This window comes from Symphalangus syndactylus, chromosome 3, assembly GCF_028878055.3.
Source record: "Symphalangus syndactylus isolate Jambi chromosome 3, NHGRI_mSymSyn1-v2.1_pri, whole genome shotgun sequence".
Classification (NCBI taxonomy): Eukaryota; Metazoa; Chordata; class Mammalia; order Primates; family Hylobatidae; genus Symphalangus; species Symphalangus syndactylus.
Window position 1 is genome coordinate 135,350,786 of NC_072425.2, and position 20,189 is coordinate 135,370,974.

Below are 20,189 nucleotides of genomic sequence, written 5' to 3' on the forward strand. Positions count from 1 at the left end.
GATGACCCAACTGAGGAAGTGCTGGGGCTGCTGAGAGAAGAGAGAGATTGATATGCCAAGGCCGCTGCAAGACCCCACTGATGTGGACTGGCAAGACCTGGGGCGTTTGCCTGTGGGCGGCATGTGGATCAAGTGGGGTGAAATGTAAAGCTGAATGGAAGAGGCTTTGTCAATGTGGGGGCACTCTCATGACACGAGGTTTAATACCTGGTATGGGCCCTAGGAGACTGATTTAATCTGCTGCTAGGAAGGCTCTTGAAAGTTTGGTAAAACTGGTGGCCCACATTAAATGAAGTAGAGTGTCTGAACTGCTGTGGCAGACTATGGAGAAAGGGCCAAAAAGGATCAGAGAGTGAGCATGCTAGAATGAATCTACTCTCAAATACCAGACAGCCCACCAGTTGACTCTATCCCTCAGGGGGGCCTAGAGGACTTGCCAATGCATTCTAATAAATGAGCACCAGCATTTTTTTTAATTTTTTTTTTTAATTTTTGTGGGCACATAGTAAGTGTATATGTTTATGGGGCACATGAGATGTTTTGGTAAAGTCATGCAGTGTGAAATAAGCACAGCATAAAGAATGGGGTTTCCCTCAAGCATTTATCCATGAGTTGCAAGCACTTCAATTACACTCTTTACGTTTTCGTTTTTTGGTTTTTGGTTTTTTTGTTTTGTTTTGTTTCGTTTTGTTTTGTTTTTTGAGACACAGTCTCGCTCTGTTGCCCAGGCTGGAGTGCAACGGCACACTCTCAGCTCACAGCAACTTCTGCCACCCGGGCTCAAGGGATTCTCTTGCCTCAGCCTCCTGAGTAGCTGGGATTACAGGCGCCCACTGCCATGCCTGGCTAATTCTTGTATTTTTAGTAAGACAGGGTTTCACCATGTTGGCCAGGCTGGTCTTGAACTCCTGACCTCAGGTGATCCACCCACCTCGGCCTCCCAAAGTGCTGGGATTACAGGTGTGAGCCACTGTGCCTGGCCTCTTTAAGTTACTTAAAAATGTACAGTTATTATTTACTATAGTCACCCAGTTGTGCTATCAAACAGTAGGTTTTATTCATTCTAATTTTTTTTAACCAGTTAACCATCCCACCCCAGTCTTTCACTACCCTTCCCAGCCTCTGTTAACCATCCTTCTACTCTCTAAGTCCATGAGTTCAGTTGTTGCACCAGCATTATTGAGACAGTTAATATTAGTCATTTTCTGTAGGCCTGGGCTAATAGTATCATAGACCTGGTTCCTAGGTAGCAATGAGAATAAGAAGGTCCCAGAGAAGCAGAGGCCAGTTGGTGGCATTTATCTTCCAAAGCAAGGTGGCTATAAGGTGAAAACTGCCAGTCAGGAGGCCTGATTTACAGAGATCTATGGCAATGACTGATGGAATACTAAGGTGGGTTTGCCAGATTTAGCAAATAAAAATATAGACTGCCCAGTTAAATTTAAATCTCAGATAAATAACAAATAATTTTTTAGTGTCAGTACGTCCCATACACATCTGACGATATGTGTGTGTATTTCTATTTCCCCAAAATTGATCCAAGAATGAATGAGCAGTTGGCCAAGGTGAGCTTAAAAATGGAAAGCCATAATTCCCTTCTGAGTTTCCAGATCTTAGCCGATTCTCATACCCAGAACCAATCAACTGAAAGAAAGGCCAAGTCCCCATAAGAAAGGACATTACAACACCATGGCAAGTATATAAATTAGTGATTCCCACAGTCCTTCCCCACAAGGACTCATTTATTGTGGAAAGGGGAATACCTGGACCTTTCAAAGGCTGTTGGATACAGGGCCCAAGGTGATGATTATAACCAGGGTCCCAAAGTGCTGTTTATGGCTGTTAGAGGAGGGGCACATAAGAGTCAGGTGGTAAATGGGGTCCTGGCCCAGGTCCATCTCACTGACCCACCCAGTCACCATCTACCCAGTTCCCAAAAGTATGATAATGGACATAGCAGTTGTCAGAACCCTCACCTCAGCTCCTTAACATGTAAATAAGAGTTATTGTATTAGGAAAAGCCAGCGGAAGCCCTTGTAACTTTCCATGACTCCCCGCCAACACAGTAAACAAAAAATAATATTGCATCCTAGAAAGAATGGTAGAGATTAGTGTCATTTTCAAAGACTTAAAGAATTGTGATCCTATTACATACCCTATTTAATTCACTGATTTGGCCTTTGCAAAAATTGAGGAATCATTGTGGATGAGAGTGGACTACTGCAAATTTAAACAAGTAGTAGCTCCAACTGCAGCAGTTATGCCAAATGTAATATTTTTAATGAGCATTCACTCACAGTCAAGACACAATATACTTTCCTGGTCTTGCCTGGGGCTGTGTCAACTTGCCAGCTCTCTATCATAACATAGTCTGAAGGGACCTGGACAATCTGGACATTCTGCAGAACATCACATTGGTCCACTAGATCAATGACATTGTGTTAATCACATCAAATGAGCAAGAAATTGAGAGTATTTGGAGGCCTTGGAGAATAGGAGATAAACTCTATGAAGATTCCGGGGCCTGCCACATAAGTGTCTTTTTTTTTTTTTTTTTTCTCTTTTAAGATGGAGTTTCGCTCTTGTCGCCCAGGCTGGAGTGCAATGGCATGATCTCAGCTCACCGCAACCTCCGCGTTCAAGCTCCGGGTTCAATTGCTCTGGGTTCAAGCAATTCTCCTGACTCAGCCTCCCGAGTAGCTGGGATTACAGGCATATACCACCGTGCCTGGCTAATTTTTTTTGTATCTTTAGTAGAGACGGAGTGTCTCCATGTTGGTCACGCTGGTCTTGAACTCCCAACCTCAGATGATCCACCCACCTCGGCCTCCCAAAGTGTTGGGATTACAGGCGTGACCCACCGCGCCCAGCCAGGTGTCCTTTTTAAGAATGCAAGGTCTTGGACCATCCAGGTCATTTCTTCCAAAGTAGAGGCTATGTTATTGTACCTTGCACCATCCCCACCGTTAAGAAAGACAATGCCTTATAGGCCTCTTCATTTCCAAGTGACATAAAACTCTTACAGCTGTGAGTGGAGCCCAGAGCAGTAAAGCGCTCTGCAGCAAGTCCATGCTGTGGTACAAGCAGCTCTGCAACTTGGGCCACATACCAGCAACCCTGATGGCAGTTAGAGGTATCTGTGGTGGGAAAAGATGCCTTTTGGAGTCTATGGCAAGTTCCAGCAGGAGAATCACAATGTTGATACCTAGGGTTCAGGAACTAGGCCATTCTACCTACAGCAGTGATTTATATACCATTTGAAAAGCAGCTGTTCGCATGCTACTATCGTAGATACACAGGAAGAAGTTGAGTAACTGACAATGGGACATCAGCTGATCATTAAACTTGATCTGCCCATTATAAGCTAAGCAGTGTCAGACCCTCCAAGTCATGAGGTTGGGTGGGCGCAACAATCCACTGCAAGATGGAAGGAATGCAGTCTGGCCGAGGCATGAACAGTGCCAGAGGACACAAGCAGCAACTGCAGGAGCACATGGCCTCCATCATCCACCGCTACTACACTAATACTTCACCTTCAGTTCAACCTGTGGCTGCCTGGTGGGCTATTCTTGAAGACCAGCTGACAGGAGAATAAAGCCTGAGCTTCCTTGACAGATGTCATCTTAGTATGTGGATGCAAGCCAAAAACGGAATGCTGCAGTCCTGCAGTCCTGCAGTCCTGCATTCCCACTAGGAAACGACCTTGAAAGAGTAGTAAAGGGAACCAGGTGTGGTGGCTCACACCTATAATCCCAGCACTTTTGGAGGCCAAGGTGGGTGGATCACGGGAGCTTGGGAGTTCAAGACTACCCTGGGCAACATGGTGAAACCCCGTCTCTACTAAAATACAAAAAATTAGCTGGGCATGGTGGCACATGCCTGTAGTCCCAGCTATTTGTGAGGCTGAGGCACAAGAATCACTTGAGCACCAGAAGCAGAGGTTGCAGTGAGCCAAGATGGTGCCACAGCACTCCAGCCTGGGCAACAGAGTGAGACTCCGTCTCAAAAAAAAAAAAAAAAAGAAAGAAAAGAAAAGAAAAAGAAAGAGTAGTAAAGGGAAATCCTCTCGAAGGGCAGAGCTTCTGCCATTGTACGTGGCCATTCACTTTATGTGGAAAGAGAAGTGGCCTAATGTTAGAATATATAGAGATCCATGGGCAGTGGTGAGTGGCTTGATTTATTGATCAGGGGCCTGGAACAAATAAGAGTAGAAGATTGGGGACAGAAAAGTCTGGGGAAGAGGCATGTGTATGGACCCACGGGAGTCGTTACCAGGTGTGAAGATCTTTGTGTCGCATGTGAACACCAAGCAGAGAACATCCGTCATGGAAGAAGCACCACAACACAAAGCAGAAGAAAATGACTTGGCCAGTTAAAGTCAACTAGCCTCTGTCCATGGCCATCCCAACACTCAAACAGTGGGGTTATGAATGTAGCAGCTATGGCGGCAATGATAAATGCTAGACCTGGGCACAACAGTGTGGGCTGTCACTCACAAAAGTTGATCCAGCTACTGCCACTGCCAAAACAGAGTTCAGTGCAGAGCCTCCAATTTGGCATCATCGTTGAAGGAAACCAACCAGTCATTTCTTGGCAAGTGGATTATACTGGACCCTTTTCAAACCAAAATCTGGAAAGGGCTCAATTCATTGACAGGACAAATCAATTCATTTGACATATTCTGGGTATGAGTTTGATTCTCTTACCTGCAGTGCCTGAGCTAGCCCTACTATCCAAGAGTTCACATACTGTCTGATCCGTCAGCATTAGATCTTCCATAGCATCACAACAGACCATGGGACCCACTTTAAAACAAGGATGTGTCCATGGACATATGACCATGGGATCCACTGGCCCTATCATATACCACAACACCCAGAAGCTGCCAGCCTGATGGATCCATGGAATAGTCTTTTGAAGACATAGCTAAGGTATCAACTTAGAGATGACACCCTGCTAGGATTGGGCACTATCCTTCAGGATGTGGTATACATATATGTTATATGATACTATGTCTCCAAAAGGTAAAATGCATGTGTCCAAGAGCTAAAGGTTAGAAGTAGGGATATTCATGCTTACCATTACTTCCAGTGTCCCACTTAGGAAATTTGTGCTTCCTGTCCCGCTAACACTAGGCTCTGAGTTTCTACGGGCCATGGTTTCCAGAGGCAGAACACTTTCACCACAGCACCCATTAAACTTTAAGCTACAGCACTGCCAAGAGACCAGCATACAAAAAAAAAAAAATGACTTGCTCCCCCAGCAGAGTGAATCTCTCCATATCTGATGATAAGGAGGAGGCAGGGCTGCAGGTACAACTCAGATAGAATCCAAGGGCTCCCCTGGGGCACCTTTTAGTGCAATTTTGAGGGTAAATGGTCAAGTGCAGCAGCCACAGCCTGAAAAAACCACAACGGCCGGGGGGCTCAGACTCCTCAAGCTATGTCTTCCCTGAGGTCAGCAGAGGTGCTAGCTGAGGCTAGGAGCAATCCAGAATAGGGAACAACGTTGCCTATCAGATGTGCCCTGGGACAACTGTGCTAATGGGGCTGTAATTTGTCCCATTAGGAAACTTTCCTTTTATAAGCTTCTCCAAGAAAAGAGATAACGAGAATCCTGAAAAGGCTATTTAAGGATGGGATGAAATTATTATATGAAGTGAATGGATCCAAGCAGTGCAAGGGTTAAACTGCATGGATGCTGTGGCTGCACCCAGGTCACCACTCCAGGGCGGCTCACTCCCCCAACTGCTGGGATTCTTGTACTCAGAGGACTCACAGTTGAGCTCTTTCAAAGGTTTTGCCTTCAGCAGAAGCAGCTGCCTCACCCAACTTCGCAGCCCCTCAATTCATAATACCTGTATTTTTCATGGCCCCTTTGCTCAATTCAGGATAATTCAGGATAACTTGGGAAGGTGATCCCAGGCTGAGAACTCCCCATGGCTCTGGCTGAGGCTCCTGATATGTCTCATCACGGTTCACCTCTCTCTGCCTGATGCTGCCCCTCTCTCCCTTAGAGATGATGCTCCTGTGCTTCCTCAGAGAGCCACCTGCCCAAATCTCCGTCTTTTTTTCCCAGAGAACCCGATGGATAGCAATGCACATTTACAGACACGAAGGTAACCACCAGAAAAAAAAAAAAAGTTGAAAAACTTAAAAGTTGTTTTCTCTAGGGAGAAGTGTAGGGGTGAAGCAAGGTAGAACAGGGGCTATTTTTATACAACCCTTCTATACGCATTGTTTTTAACATGCACGTATTATTTCCATCATTAAAACTTTTTTCATTTCGGCCAGGCATGGTGGCTCATGTCTGTAATCCCAGCACTTTGGGAGTCCAAGGTGGGCAGATCACTTGAGCTCAGGAGTTCGAGACCAGCCTGGGCAACATGATGAAACTCTGTCTCTACCAAAAATACAAAAATTAGTTGGGTGTGGTGGCGGGCGCATGCAATTCCAGCTACCTGGGAGGATGAGACAGGAGGATCCCTTGAGCCCAGGAGGGGGAAGTTGCAGTGAGCCAAGATCACACGATTGCATTCCAGCCTGAGCAACAGAGTGAGACTTCATCTAAAAAAAAAAAACCAACTTTTTCCGTTTGAAAATTATAAGAATTTGATACTGTCACTCACCTTTTTAAAACTATTTGAATACTTCCTACAGCCCTAAGAAAATCCTCAAGAATCCCTAACATAGCTTGCAAATCCCTTCTGATCTGGCCCCTGCTGAGTTTCCTATCTCTTTTTTTTTTTTTTTTTTAACAGGGTCTTGCTGTATTGCCCAGGCTGGAGCATAGTAGCACAATCATCGCTGACTGCAGCCTCGACCTCCTGAGCTCAAGTGATCTTCCCACCTCAGCCTCCCGAGTAGCTGAGACTACAGGTGAGCACCATCACACCTGGCTAATTCTTGTATTTTTTTGTAGAGATAGGGTTTCACCATGTTGCTCAGGCTGGTCTTGAACTCCTGGCCTCAAGCAATCTGCCTGCTTTGGCTTCCCAAAGTACCACATCTGGCGAATTTCCTATATTATTTCTTACACTCCTCGTTCTCCCTGTTACCTGCTGTTCTGGACTTTCCTTTTCTCTTCCTCATCTCTGGGCTTCAAACATGCTGCTCCCTCTGTCTGGAACACTTTCCACTCCACCTGGTTCATTGCTGTTCCTCCATCAAATTTCAGCTTAGATGTCACCTGCTCATGGGGACCTTCTCTTCCCCACCCCACCCCACCCCACTATCTTAGATCCCTTCTATTACTCCCACAGCACCTGAACGTCTTCTCTCTTAGCATCAGTCTCCTGAAGTTATCTGGAGGGTTTTTTAGAGATGGGGTCTCATTATGCTGCCTAGGCTGGAGTGCAGTGGCTATCCACAGGCACAATCACACTCACTGCAGTCTCGAACCCCTGGGCTCAATCAATCCTCCTGCCTCAGCCTCCTGAGTAGCTAGGAATACAGGTGTACGCCATCATGCGGGGCATGGTTATTGGTTATGAAGTTATCTGTTTCATCTCCACATTTCCTTTTTTATCCAAGAGGACTATTTATCTTGTTACTCCTGCATTACTAGCACCCAGCATATAATTACAGTACAGTAGATAGAAAATATGTATTAAATAAGTGAATTTCATCAAAATGTTTTCTAGAGTCCCAGCTCTGTAATCTGCAACTTAGATAACCTGCCTGAGCCTTAGTTTGCTCAAGTATAAAATGGAAATAAAAATAATACTTACCTTAGAGGGTCGTTTTGAGAATTAAATAAGATATATCAGAAAAGCTCTTAGAACGGTGCTTGGATATAGTAAGCATTTGATTAACGCATGCTTAAACATAAAGAAAGGTTACGTCAATTCACACTCATACCAGCAGACTTTGACACTATCACTCTTTACCCTGTTCAACATTGAGTCTTGTGTTTTTAAATATGTTTGTAAAGATTATGGGCAAAAAAAAATGGCGTCTTATGGATTTAAGTCAACATCTATTTTCAAGCCAACAAGTTTTGTCAATAAAATGGCTGCACCCTGCTGCGCCATGCCAGATCCACCATAAAGAAAGCAAATGTTCAGTGCATCTCCCTCTTCCTGTCAGAGCTTCTAGGGGAAGGAGGACCCCGCAATGTGGAGGCATATTGTATTACCATTACTTTTAATGGCAAAAACTGCAGTTACTTTTGTGCCAACCTACTATATGGTCTGGACAGCTAAATGTCACGTATTTTTCATGGCCCCTCCAGGTATTGTCAGAGTCCTCTTGTTTGGCCTTCTAGGAAGGCTGTGGGACCCAGCTTTCTTCCACCAATCCAGGTGGAGGCCTCTGCCGTGAACGTTTCCAAGTGAGGTAAAACCCGCAGGCCCAGAGGCCCCTCTACTTCCTGTGTGGGGTTCAGAAACCCTCCTCCACTCCCAGCCTCAGGTGCCTGCTTCAGAAATGGTGAGTCTCTCTCTTATAAAGCCCTCCTTTTTCATCCTAGCATTGGGAACAATGGCCCCAGCGTCCTTATCTCTAGCAGATGTTTTGAAAAAGTCATCTGTTTTGCTTTTTTTCCAGAAGTACTAAGTCTGCTGGCCTCCGCCATCTTAGTAAAGTAACTGTCCCATGAAAGAAAGATGCAGTCGGGCACTCGCTGGAGAGTTCTGGGCCTCTGCCTCTTATCAGGTGAGTAGGATGGAGTGGAAAGGGTGGTGTGTCTCCAGACCGCTGGAAGGCTTCCAGCCTTACCTGGCACTGCCTAGTGGCACCAAGGAGCCTCATTTACCAGTTGTAAGGAACTGTTTGTGCTACGTTAGGGTGGGGGATTAGAGCTGGGGACTAAAGAAAAAGATAGGCCACGGGTGCCTGGGAGAGCGTTCGGGGAGCAGGCAAAGAAGAGCAGTTGGGGTGATCATAGCTATTGTGAGCAGAGAGGTCTCGCTACCTCTAAGAACGAGCTCATTCCAACTTACCCAGCCCTCCAGAACTAACGCAGAAGAGACTGGAAGAGCTAAGCTCCACTCCTTGTTTTGAGGAGACCAGATAGTTGCGCCCAAACTCTGCACAGGGCAAATATAGCAATTCACTATCTTTGAGATCATAAAATGCCTCGTAATTTTTAGTCCTTTTCAAGTGACCAACAACTTTCAGTTTATTTCGTTTTTCTGAAGCAAGATGGATTATGAATTGATAAATAACCAAGAGCATTTATATATCTCATATGAGATAAATAATACCAAAAAAAGTTGCCATTTATTGAGTGTCAGACACTGTGTAAAGAAAAAATTATTTAGACGTGTTAGCTGGTTTAATCCTACTTCCACCTAGGAAGGAAGGTGTCATATCCTCTTTTTAAAATTCTTTTTAATTTTGACTATATAAACTGATAAGTCCTCTCTACTTTACAGATTAAGAAATTAATACTCAAAAAAGTTAAATAACTTGTTTTGAACCACATAGTTAGTAAGTGCTGAAGCCAATCTGTGAGACCAGGACTGTTTGTACTCTAAATGGCTGCACCACATGAGGCAAAATGGCTCGTGATGGTTTTATTTCAAGACCTAGAAAACACTATCACAGCTGGTGCCCCCGTCTCAGAGCCACAGCCATGATGTCTCCACTTCCTGCTTCATCTTGGGTTTCTCACATCTTGAATGTGCACACAAATAACCTGGGGATCCTGTTAAAAATGCAGCTTCTGTTTCAAGAGACCCAGACTGGAAACAGAGATTCCATATGACTAGTACGCTCTCAAGTTTATTAATCTGCTACTGGTCCTAGGAACATATTCAGTAGTGAGGGGTAGGATGTGACTCCTGCAGGGAGTGGCCAGGCATTTTCTTAGAGACCTATGTTATAAAGTATGCTTTTCCTTAAAAAAAAGAAGGAGGAGGAGGAGGGCCAGGTGCAGTGGCTCACACTTGTAATCCCAGCATTTTGGGAGACCAAAGTGGGAAGATCACTTGAGCTCAGGAGTTCAAGACCAGGCTGGGCAACATAGTGAAACGCCATCTCTGCAAAAAATTAAAAATTAGCCAGGCAAGGTGGCACACACCTATAGTCCCAGCTACTTGGGAGGCTGAGGCGGAAGGATAACTTGAAGGAGGTCGAGGCTGCAATAAGCCATGATCAAGCCACTGCACTCCAGCCTGGAGTGTCTCAAAATAAATAAATAGAAAATAAAAGAGAAAGTATCAAAGACCCAATCACCTCTAGACATCTGGCATCATAGGAATGTGCCCAATCTGCTCTGGGGATAGGAAAGTGGGGATCCCGTCTTCCCCTGTGTAGAGGTTTCAGTAAAAGAAAGGCCTAGGTGTTCAGAAAGCTTTCAGGCAATGCCAGGGAAATTGATCATTGTAATGAATCCAGGGTATTGCTGAGTGAGGGCATCCTGGAGGGCCCGGTGGAAATGTGGTCAGGCTCTTCAATGCACAGGCACTAGTTGATGAGTAATCAGGGTTTCAAATATTTCCACCTGTGTCTCAAGCAAAAAATAAATGGAAAAACTGAACCACCAGAAAAGCAGAGCCAGAGATGGAACAAGAATCTCAGTGTTTATACCCAACCAAGAGCGTGTTTTTCTTCCACAGAGACCAATGTTCAAAATGGAGGCTTGGGGGCAAAATTCTTTTGCTATGTCTTTAGTCGTCCAAAAAATGGTCCTAACTTTTTCTGACTCCTGCTTGTCAAAAATTGTAGGCTCATAGTTAATGCTAGATGCTTCCTTCCTCTATTTCCTCCCAAATTTCCTGGGAACCCCTGGTCAATACCAGCAGTAAGTTCCACTGTTCTAGGGTGTAGAAATGGCTGTGACCCAGCAGCAACAGGGAAGGACATCAGATGTCGTCAGTGGTCATACTGCAACACAGCCCTTTTTCTGTTTAGGAATGCAGGTACCCACAACATTTACTAACACTTTTTTTTTCTTATTTATTTTCTAGTTGGCGTTTGGGGGCAAGATGGTGAGATATGCTTTCTTTCTTTCTTTTTTATGAAATCTCCCCATCATTCTTTGTGGTTATGAGTGGAGCTTTCTTTTAGGCCTCCCACAGAACTTCCACAGATGTCAGGAAAAGGAGTTTCTGCCATCTACCCCTTTGACTTTCCTCACAAGTCTGGAGATATTTCTAGCCCAGAAGAGGGTAGAAACAGAGGCAGGAAATAATGAGTCTTAACTATACAAAAGAAAAATTGAGACTTAAATGAAGTTGAAAACACTAACAGTTTTCATTTGTTTGCATTTCATATTTGATGTGAGATTCTGCAGAGGAGATGTAGCCAGAATGCAAGCACAGGATTACTCTGGATAAGCTGCTGGGGCAACATTTGGATGTGTGTTCAGAATCACATGTCTGAATACTCTGAATACATGTGTGTACATGTGTGTTTATGCGAGTGCACATGCATATGGGTGTGCCCGGCCTGAACTTACTCCCTCAACCACAGCAATAGAGTCAGGAGCGTTCCAACGTTGGAAGCCCCTCTATTCAATCAACTCTTCCAAACCGAGTGAACCAATGTTGTATTTAATGGTAACCATGGCTGGACACCATGGCTCACACCTGTAATCCCAGTACTTTGGGAGGCTGAGGTGCACAGATCACTTGAGGCCAGGAGTTTGAGACCAGCCTGGCCAACATGGCGAAACCCCGTCTCTACTAAAAATACCAAAATTAGCCAGACATGGTGGTGCACGCCTGCAGTCCTAGCTACTCGAGAGGCTGAGGCAGGAGAATCGCTTGAACCTGGGAGGCAGAGGTTGTAGTGAGCCAAGATCACACCACTGCACTCTAGCCTGGGCGACACATCGAGACTGTCTCTAAAATAAAATAAAGACAACCACTGTGCCAGCCTACATTCCGCCATGCTGCCTCATTTGTAGTGTCCTTAGGAGCCATTTTTGTAAATAGTCATCAGATAAGATGTAAGGCCCAAAACAGCTTTTTATATGCAGCTGAGGGTATTGGAAGATCCATTGTTTCCTAAGAGTTGAGGGAAGAGTCCCAACCCACGGGAACAGGGTCTGATCTTCATTGCCGATAGAAACATTACTAATGGCTTCTTACTGTTTCTTTTCAGGTAATGAAGAAATGGGTAAGAGGATTTCCACTCTATCTAGCAAAAGTTTTCAAATGTGGAATGAAATGCTCATAGAGTACAATAACAGTAACAAACACTGAGAACTAAAACTATTAAAGGGAAAATACAAGTATCTTTCAATGGGATCTGTATGAAACATGCCTGTATTTGTTGCTAGCTGTCATGTCAGATTATAGCTGTGCATATATGCATCTCTGATCATACACATATGGATGTGGGTTGGAGCTACCATGTGTTTTTGCACAAGCCGTGAAATCTTTGAAGGCAGACAGAGACAGTGTCTCATTTACCTACCCCAGTGTCTGGCACATAGTAGGTGCTCAATGAATATTTTTTGAATGAATAAATGAACAAACGTATGAACACATTGCTAATTACCTCCCCTCAAGAAGCTGATGGTCTTGTGTGAGAGACAAATAATTGAAAATATAGTGAGTTGCATGTTATAATATGGGTAGATATAGAGTAAAATGATGTATAAAGAGGGGAGTGGTCAACTCTACTGAATGTCGTTGGGAAAGGTTCCCTGCGGGAGGTGATCCTTGAGCTGAATTTTAAAGGATAAGCTTATGTTTTAGGGAAGAAAAATATTTTATGCAGAAGAGATAAAGCTGTATAGTATGAGGGTAAGAGTCTAACTGAGCTAGATCAGAATGTTTGAATCTTGGCTGAACTCTGTACTTGCTGGGTGTGTTTGAGTAATTTACCTAACTTTTCTGTGCCATAGCATTATCATGGTACAATGGAAATAATAGTGCTACCTAACTTGTAGGGTTATGATGAGGACCAAATGAGTAATTTATTTAAGGCGCTTAGAACATTATCTGACATAAAAGGCAGTAGGAGGGCCAGGCATGGTGGCTCACACCTGTAATCCCAGCACTTTGAGAAGCCGAGGTGGGAGGATCACCTGAGGTCAGGAGTTCGAGACCGCCCTGGCCAACATGGTGAAACTCCATCTCTGCTAAAAATACAAAAATTAGCCAGGCGTGGTGGCAGGTGCCTGTAATCTCAGCTACTCAGGAGGCTGAGGTAGGAGAATTGCTTGAACCTGGGAGGTGGAGGTTGCAGTGAGCTGAGATTGTGCCATTGCACTCCAGCCTAGGCGACAGAGCAAGACTCTGACTCAAAACAAACAAACAAACAGGCAGTAGGTGAATTTTAGCTATTAATACATGGAAAGCGTGCCGACTATAGATGATAAGCATTAAAGTTTACTGAGCATGTATGTTTTAGGCATTGCTCTAAATATTTTACTTGAATTTCCTCATTTAATTCTTCTAACACCCCTACTGTACAGTTAAGGAAACAAAGGCTCAAATAAATACAAAAATAAACAAAATAAACAAAAATAAATAAACAGTCCAGTCCTGGAGATATAAATGCAGATTTAGGCCAAGTGCCGTGGTTCATGCCTATAATCCTGACACTTTGGGAGGCCAAGGCAGGAGGCTCGTTTGAGCTCAGAAGGTTGAGGCTGCATTGAGCAAAGATTGTGCCACTGTACTCCAGCCTCTGTGGCAGAGAAAGACCCTGTCTCTGAAAAAATTAATAAATAGAAATTTAAAAATAAAAAATTTTAATGCAGATTTATATGATACCGAAGTTCATTTTCTTAACCATTATGAATACTGTCTCTGGATATGTATAAAATCTTTGTGAGCACACATATCTTTTTTTAATTTAACTTTCATTTTAAATTCAGAGGTACATGTGCAGGTTTGTCATATAGGTAAACTTGTGTCATGGGGGTTTGTTGTACAGATTATTTCATCACCCACGCATTAAGCCTAGTACCCATTAGTTATTTTTCCTGATCCTCTCCCTCCTCCCACCATCCACCTTCTGAGAGGTCCCACTGTGTGTCATTTCCCTCTGTGTTCATGTGTTCTCATCATTTAGCTCCCACTTCTAAATGAGAACATGTGGTATTTGGTTTTCTGTCACTGTGTTAGTTTGCTAAAGATAATGGCCTCCAGTCCCATCCATGTTCCTGCAAAGGACGTGATCTCATTCTTTTTTATGGCTGCATAGTATTCCATGATGTATATGCAGCACATTTTTTTTTATCCAGTCTACCATTGACAGACATTTAGGTTGATTCCATGTCTTTGCTATTGCGAATAGTGCACAATGAACACATGTGGAGCACATTTCTGTCTAAGCATAGACATCTAGACCCTTGTGTGACCATGAGTTAAGTCTAAGCTCTGCTACTGAATTTGTGCCAATAAAAGTTGTGAGCAATTTTCTTTACATTTTTTTCAAACACACCAAGCAGAGTATAATGTCTATGTACTTTATTTATGATTTCTAGTTCATTTAACATGTCTAAGAAGCATCCGTGTTGAAAAATTATTTATAAATTAAAATAATATAGACTATCTACTGTCCTTATACTCACCTCCCAATTATAAGCAGGTAGAAAAACCTGGAGAATGATTTGTTTACATTCTGTGCAGTCTTTGTCAGAGGGCTGCTGGAGCAACCGGGTCAGAGTTCAGTTCTGTTCTGGGAGTAGCAAGACCTCAAGAAGGAAAGGAGGAAAGGAAGTAACTTTTTCTTGAGCACCTGCTATGTGTCATCCATTTTCACCTTCATAATCCATTTAATTTTCACAAAAACTTTGTGAGGTTGGTGTTTTATCTCCATTTCCCTGATAAAGACGTTGAGGCTCAGCAAAGTTAAATGACTTGTCCTCGGTCACACAGACTAGGGCAGATCTAGGACTCAAACACAGGGCTTCTGACTCTTGAGTCCAGAGCTCTGTCCCTGACAGCGGCACCACCGCCTCTCCACTCTTCCAGCTATCATGTCCAGGCTGTAGCAGAACCCAGCGTTCCAGCCACAAGTTTTCCAGGAAATAAGAAAGGACTCCTAGCTCCACCTCCCAGGGCAAAAATGGCTGCTGTGGAAAACGTGGCTGGACCTATGAAGGGCATTAGTGGTTTATTAGTTGATTTCAGTTGTCCACACTAATGGGCCTCCCTCTAACAAAAATAATTGAGAGCTGATTATGCTCAGATATAATGTAAAGTGAAGCCACTTTTTATTGGAAGAACCATTCCCTCAAAACGTGTAAAGTATTTCACATTATTTAAAGGCAAATAGAGAGAAAATTATATGGAATAAGAAGAAAGATGTTTCTTCTCTATTATGAGGGACTCAGTTCTGAGAAAGGATTTCTGAATTGTAAGAAATAGGTAAGTCCACGAATCAGTGATTCAGTGGTGTGGAGAGCTTTATTTCTGAGAAGGCCAGTAGCGCTCCCTTCTGACAAGCAAATCTAAGACCTGGATGACAGATGACTTCCTGCATTTGGTTGGTTCTTTTGTCATTCATATCTATCTGTAATACGGTTCTGGCTAATGTAAGAGGATAAGCTTGAAGACCTCTGGAATTTTTTGGCTTTAGGACTTGAAGGCTTTCTGAGCTTCAGTAGATCTGGATCTAGGAGCACATGCTGGTATATTCTGAATCCGATGTATCTGAGTTACATCTATGAGCTATTTAATAAATATATCTATGAGCTAAATCTCATAGGTTAAGCATGAACCTCACCTCTAAGACTTGGGGCTCCTAAATGGATGAGACCCTCTTTGGGAAGTCTTGTGGGCAATGTCTAATTCCACTAGAAAAGTTTTACCTACAATTTAAACTTAAATCAAGATATTTTCTTCCTGCTGTTTCCTTTTTTCATTTTCAGGTGGTATGACACAGACACGTGAGTTTATTGGTCTTTTATTCATGCCCTGTCTGAGGATGCAGATTGGTGGGTAGATGAGAAGGAACTGATTGAGAGAGATTAACCCCAAGAACTGAGATCTTCCCAGCATTGCATTCTCAACCCCATTTTAGAAAGGTTCCAAATAGGGACTTCTGTGGGTTTTTCTTTACATCCAACTTACCCTTCCCAAGTCCCCATGTCCCTGCATAAACCCTAAAGCCACCTCTCAAAAGGTTCTCTAGTTCCCTTCAAGGTTCTCCAGTTCCCTTCATTCCACATATCTCCTCTTCCACACCCTCTACCCAGTAGAGCTCCCTTCTGACAAGCAAATCTAAGACCTAGATGACAGATGACTTCCTGCATTTGGGTGGTTCTTTTGTCACTAATTTGCCTTTTCTAAAATTGTCCTGGTTTCTTCTGCCAATTTCCCTTCTTTCTCTCCAGCATATAAAGTCTCCATCTCTGGAACCACAGTAATAGTGACATGCCCTCGGTATTCTGGATCTGAAATAGTATGGCAACACAATGATAAAATCATAGAAAATAATGACGATCACCTGTCACTGAAGGAATTTTCAGAAATGGAGCAAAGTGGTTATTATGTCTGCTACCCCAGAGGGAGCAAACCAGAAGATGCGAGCTTTTATCTCTACCTGAGGGCAAGAGGTAATCCAGGTCTCCAGAACAGGCACCACCGGCTCTTTAGGGAGGACCATTCAAAAGGGCATTCTCAATGATTTCCCCTAACCCAGCTCACAGTGCCCTGGCATCTTTGCGCTTCCCCCCACACTCAATCCCAGGACTCTCTGGTACCACACAGCATCAGTGTTTTCTGGAATATAGATTAAACACCAGTATGAGGCTTCTGGGTAACCCCAGTCTGTGCAAGATCTAAAATAGCAACTCCCTAAGAGACAGGACTGGGTCATTTGCACTGCATCACACCCAGGTTCATGGCACACCAACATGAGTTTATCTAATGCTTCCTCCAGAGATAAATTTTTCAGAAAGGTTTGCAAAAAAGACTCAAGGCCACTATAATAAAATGGCATAAGCTAAGGTATAATAATAAAATAATAACAATACTTAACATTTATTGAGTTCTTATTAAGTCTCAAGCACTGTCTGTACCCAACACTTATCAAGGATTTTTTTTCATGTAATCCTCTCAACAACCATATGGGTTAAGTACCATTTTATTCCCATGAGTAAAGGGATGAGGAAACAGAGGGTTTGTGAGTTGAAAACACATTTCACGCTTCTCACAGCTAGTGAGTAATAAAGCTGGGACTCAAACCCAGGGCTGTTTGACTCCGGTGCCTCTACCCACAGCCACCACTCTTTGCTTGTCAATGTTCTAAACATATTGAAGGGGGGGCTCTGGCCGTGGCAAGCGTGTGAGTAGTAAGGGGAGAATGGCCTTCATGAACTCCCTCCTCACCTCCAGTGCCTTGTGTTTTCCTTGCTTAGTGATTTCCCCTCTCCCCACCCCACCCCCGACAGTGTGTGAGAACTGCATGGAGATGGATGTGATGGCGGTGGCCACAATTGTCATAGTGGACATCGGCATCACTCTGGGCTTGCTGCTGCTGGTTTACTACTGGAGCAAGAATAGAAAGGCCAAGGCCAAGCCTGTGACACGAGGAGCGGGTGCTGGCGGCAGGCAAAGGGGTAAGGCTGTGGAGTCCAGTCAGAGGAGATTCCTGCCAAGGGGGACGACCAGCCTGGGCCAGGGTGGGTGGCAAGTCCACAGCTAGGTCAGAACAGCTTCTCTAGAGCTTCTATGCACAGCTTCTACTACTGCGATGACAAGATCTCAACAGACGGTTTCAAATCTCACATCACTCCCCTCCTTCCCATCCTAGAAAAGTGCAAAAAAGTTTATGAACGTGGTGGGCTTCCTCACATGTCTGTGAATGCCTGCAGTCATCCGATTCCGTCCCTGAGCTGTGGGAAGAGAGACTTTGATATATTAGCTCCTGCCTTTTCCTTTCCCTTCCCCCACGGAGAGAAACAATGGGAGGATCTTGAGCTGAGGAAAGTCACAAAATGATGAGAAGAGTGTAGGGTCCTTAGAGACAAATGAAAGAACAAAAAGAGAAAGGACGTCTGAACAGAAAAGGGAGTGGTAGAGGAGAGAACAGTGGGGTTTGCCATTCTCTATCTGGGTCTCACTGGCACAGACAGTGCTGCAAGATTGGTTCCCTCATGGGAATGAAACATTTCCCCTCCTTCCTCCACAGGACAAAACAAGGAGAGGCCACCACCTGTTCCCAACCCAGACTATGAGGTAACGTGGGATAGAAATGGGCCAGGACACTGGAGGGGATGTCCCTCCGGGGGAAGGGAACAGATGGGATGGCCCATCTTGTCTACCAGATGCCTCAAAGCCCCTCACTCAGGGCTTCCATGACGACCCTCTATGTGCCACCTCTGCCTCCTTCATGGTAAAACAGGACTGTCTCAAAGGCTGCGTGGCTTCCACAACCATGGAGAGGTGGAAGCTTGCGGGAGACATAATCCTCTTTCTCTGGCTTATTCATTGTCTGGGATACAGCCATGGAGAATATCATATATGCAAATTCTAACACAATAAATTCAGGGCTGATATTCCAACAGCATACACCAGTATAGCGAGTTATTGAAATATTAAAATTGTATAAATATTATATAAAAGTTATTGAAATATTAAAATACTTCATTGGAAAATAGCCCCAAACTTTGCTCACCCCAACCCACCCTTACACACACACACACACACACACACACACACACACACACACACGGCCAGACATCCCAGTCCCTCCCCCACCGGGCTGCCTCTTGAGTTGGGGTAACAAAGAGTTAACGCCTGGCATGGCAGAGGATCACCAGGATTGTTCTAGTTGATTGGTATGTGTGCACTACTAGTTGTTAAATATTTTCACTATCACACCTGGATATACTCAACAAATATTTGTTGAGCACCAGCCAAGCACATAGTATTTACTTTAGCTTAAGTGAATTATTTAGCACTGAAAGAAGCCCTGGAAGGTGGGTCTTTAAGTTCCTATTTTTGAGCTGGGAAAGCAGAGGCTCGTGGAAGGAGGTGACCAGCTCGAGTCTCCTACCATCCGTGCCAAATTAGAATTCCAGCCTGCCTCCTGACTTCAAGTCCAAAGTTCTTCCCATGCACTAAAGCTAGCTCTTCAGTGTCCTTTCTTAGGAGGTACTTCCTCCTGCACCACTTACCACCCCCTCTCTATTTCACCCCCAGCCCATCCGGAAAGGCCAGCGGGACCTGTATTCTGGCCTGAATCAGAGACGCATCTGACCCTCTGGAGAACACTGCCTCCCGCTGGCCCAGGTCTGGCTCCTCTCCAGTCCCCCTGCGACTCCCTGTTTCCTGGGCTAGTCTTGGACCTCATGAGAGAATCGTTCCTCGGCCTCATGGTGAACTCGCGCCTGCCAGCCTGATCCCCAGCTCCCTCCTTCCTGCCTTCTCTGCTGGTACCCAGTTCTAAGACATTGCTGCTTCCTCTTCCTTTGAAGCATCATCAGTAGTCACACCCTCACAGCTGGCCTGCCCTCTTGCCAGGATATTTATTTGTGCTATTCACTCCCTTCCCCTTGGATGTAACTTCTCCGTTCAGTTCCCTCCTTTTCTTGCATGTAAGTTGTCCCCCATCTCAAACTATTCCATCTACGTTTCTATCGCCGTCCCCTTTTGCAACCCTCTCTGGGGATGGACAGGGTAAATGTTGACAGAGGCCCTGCCCCGTTCACAGATCTTGGCCCTGAGCCAGCCCTGCGCTCCTCCCTCCCCCCACACTCCCCATCAACCCCCTAATCCCCTGCCCCCTCCACCCCCCACCCCCGCCCCGTCTCCACTGTAGGCCACTGGATGGTCATTTGCATCTCCATAAATGTGCTCTGCTCCTCTCAGCTGAAAGAGAAAAAAATAAACTGTATTTGCCTGCAAGAGTTGCTGTCCCTGTTTTCTGAGAGACCCTCAGAGGCTGCCTTAACTCCCAAGACCATTCAGGTTTTCACTAACTTTGACTAAATTCTCAGCTATGACCGCAGATGCGAGCACTCTCTGTTTCCACAGCTGGTAGGGCCGTTACCTGAAGCTCTCTTTAGAGAGGGCATAAGGGAATAAGAAAAAAGAGAGAGAGAGAGAGAGAGTGAAGGGAGGGGAAAGAAAAGAAAAAGAGAGAGACAAAAAATAAAAGGAAAGGGAAAGAAGGGAGGGATTGAGGAAGGGAAGAAAGAAAGAGGATGGGAGGGAGAGAAAGAAAGTTTCACCAACTTCTCTCTGAGGAAAACATCAAAGGTGGCAGAGAATGACTGATGGGTCCCTGATGGAGTGGTTGGTAGAAAATGGGCAAGACAGAAACAGGCCTTGAAAG

At 44.6% G+C, this 20,189-nt stretch overlaps 1 protein-coding gene across 1 annotated transcript; it reads left to right on the top strand.

The window, feature by feature from the left end:
* The first annotated feature begins 8,383 nt into the window (after positions 1 to 8,383).
* CD3E (CD3 epsilon subunit of T-cell receptor complex) lies at positions 8,384 to 19,759 on the top strand. The gene is made up of 9 exons (XM_063636624.1): positions 8,384 to 8,429; positions 8,547 to 8,654; positions 10,913 to 10,933; positions 12,051 to 12,065; positions 15,778 to 15,795; positions 16,243 to 16,464; positions 17,302 to 17,469; positions 18,042 to 18,088; positions 19,055 to 19,759. Exons 2-9 carry the CDS (start codon positions 8,606 to 8,608, stop codon positions 19,109 to 19,111), a joined length of 597 nt encoding a protein of 198 aa, XP_063492694.1. The 5' UTR covers positions 8,384 to 8,429; positions 8,547 to 8,605; the 3' UTR covers positions 19,112 to 19,759.
* Positions 19,760 to 20,189: the final 430 nt, after the last annotated feature.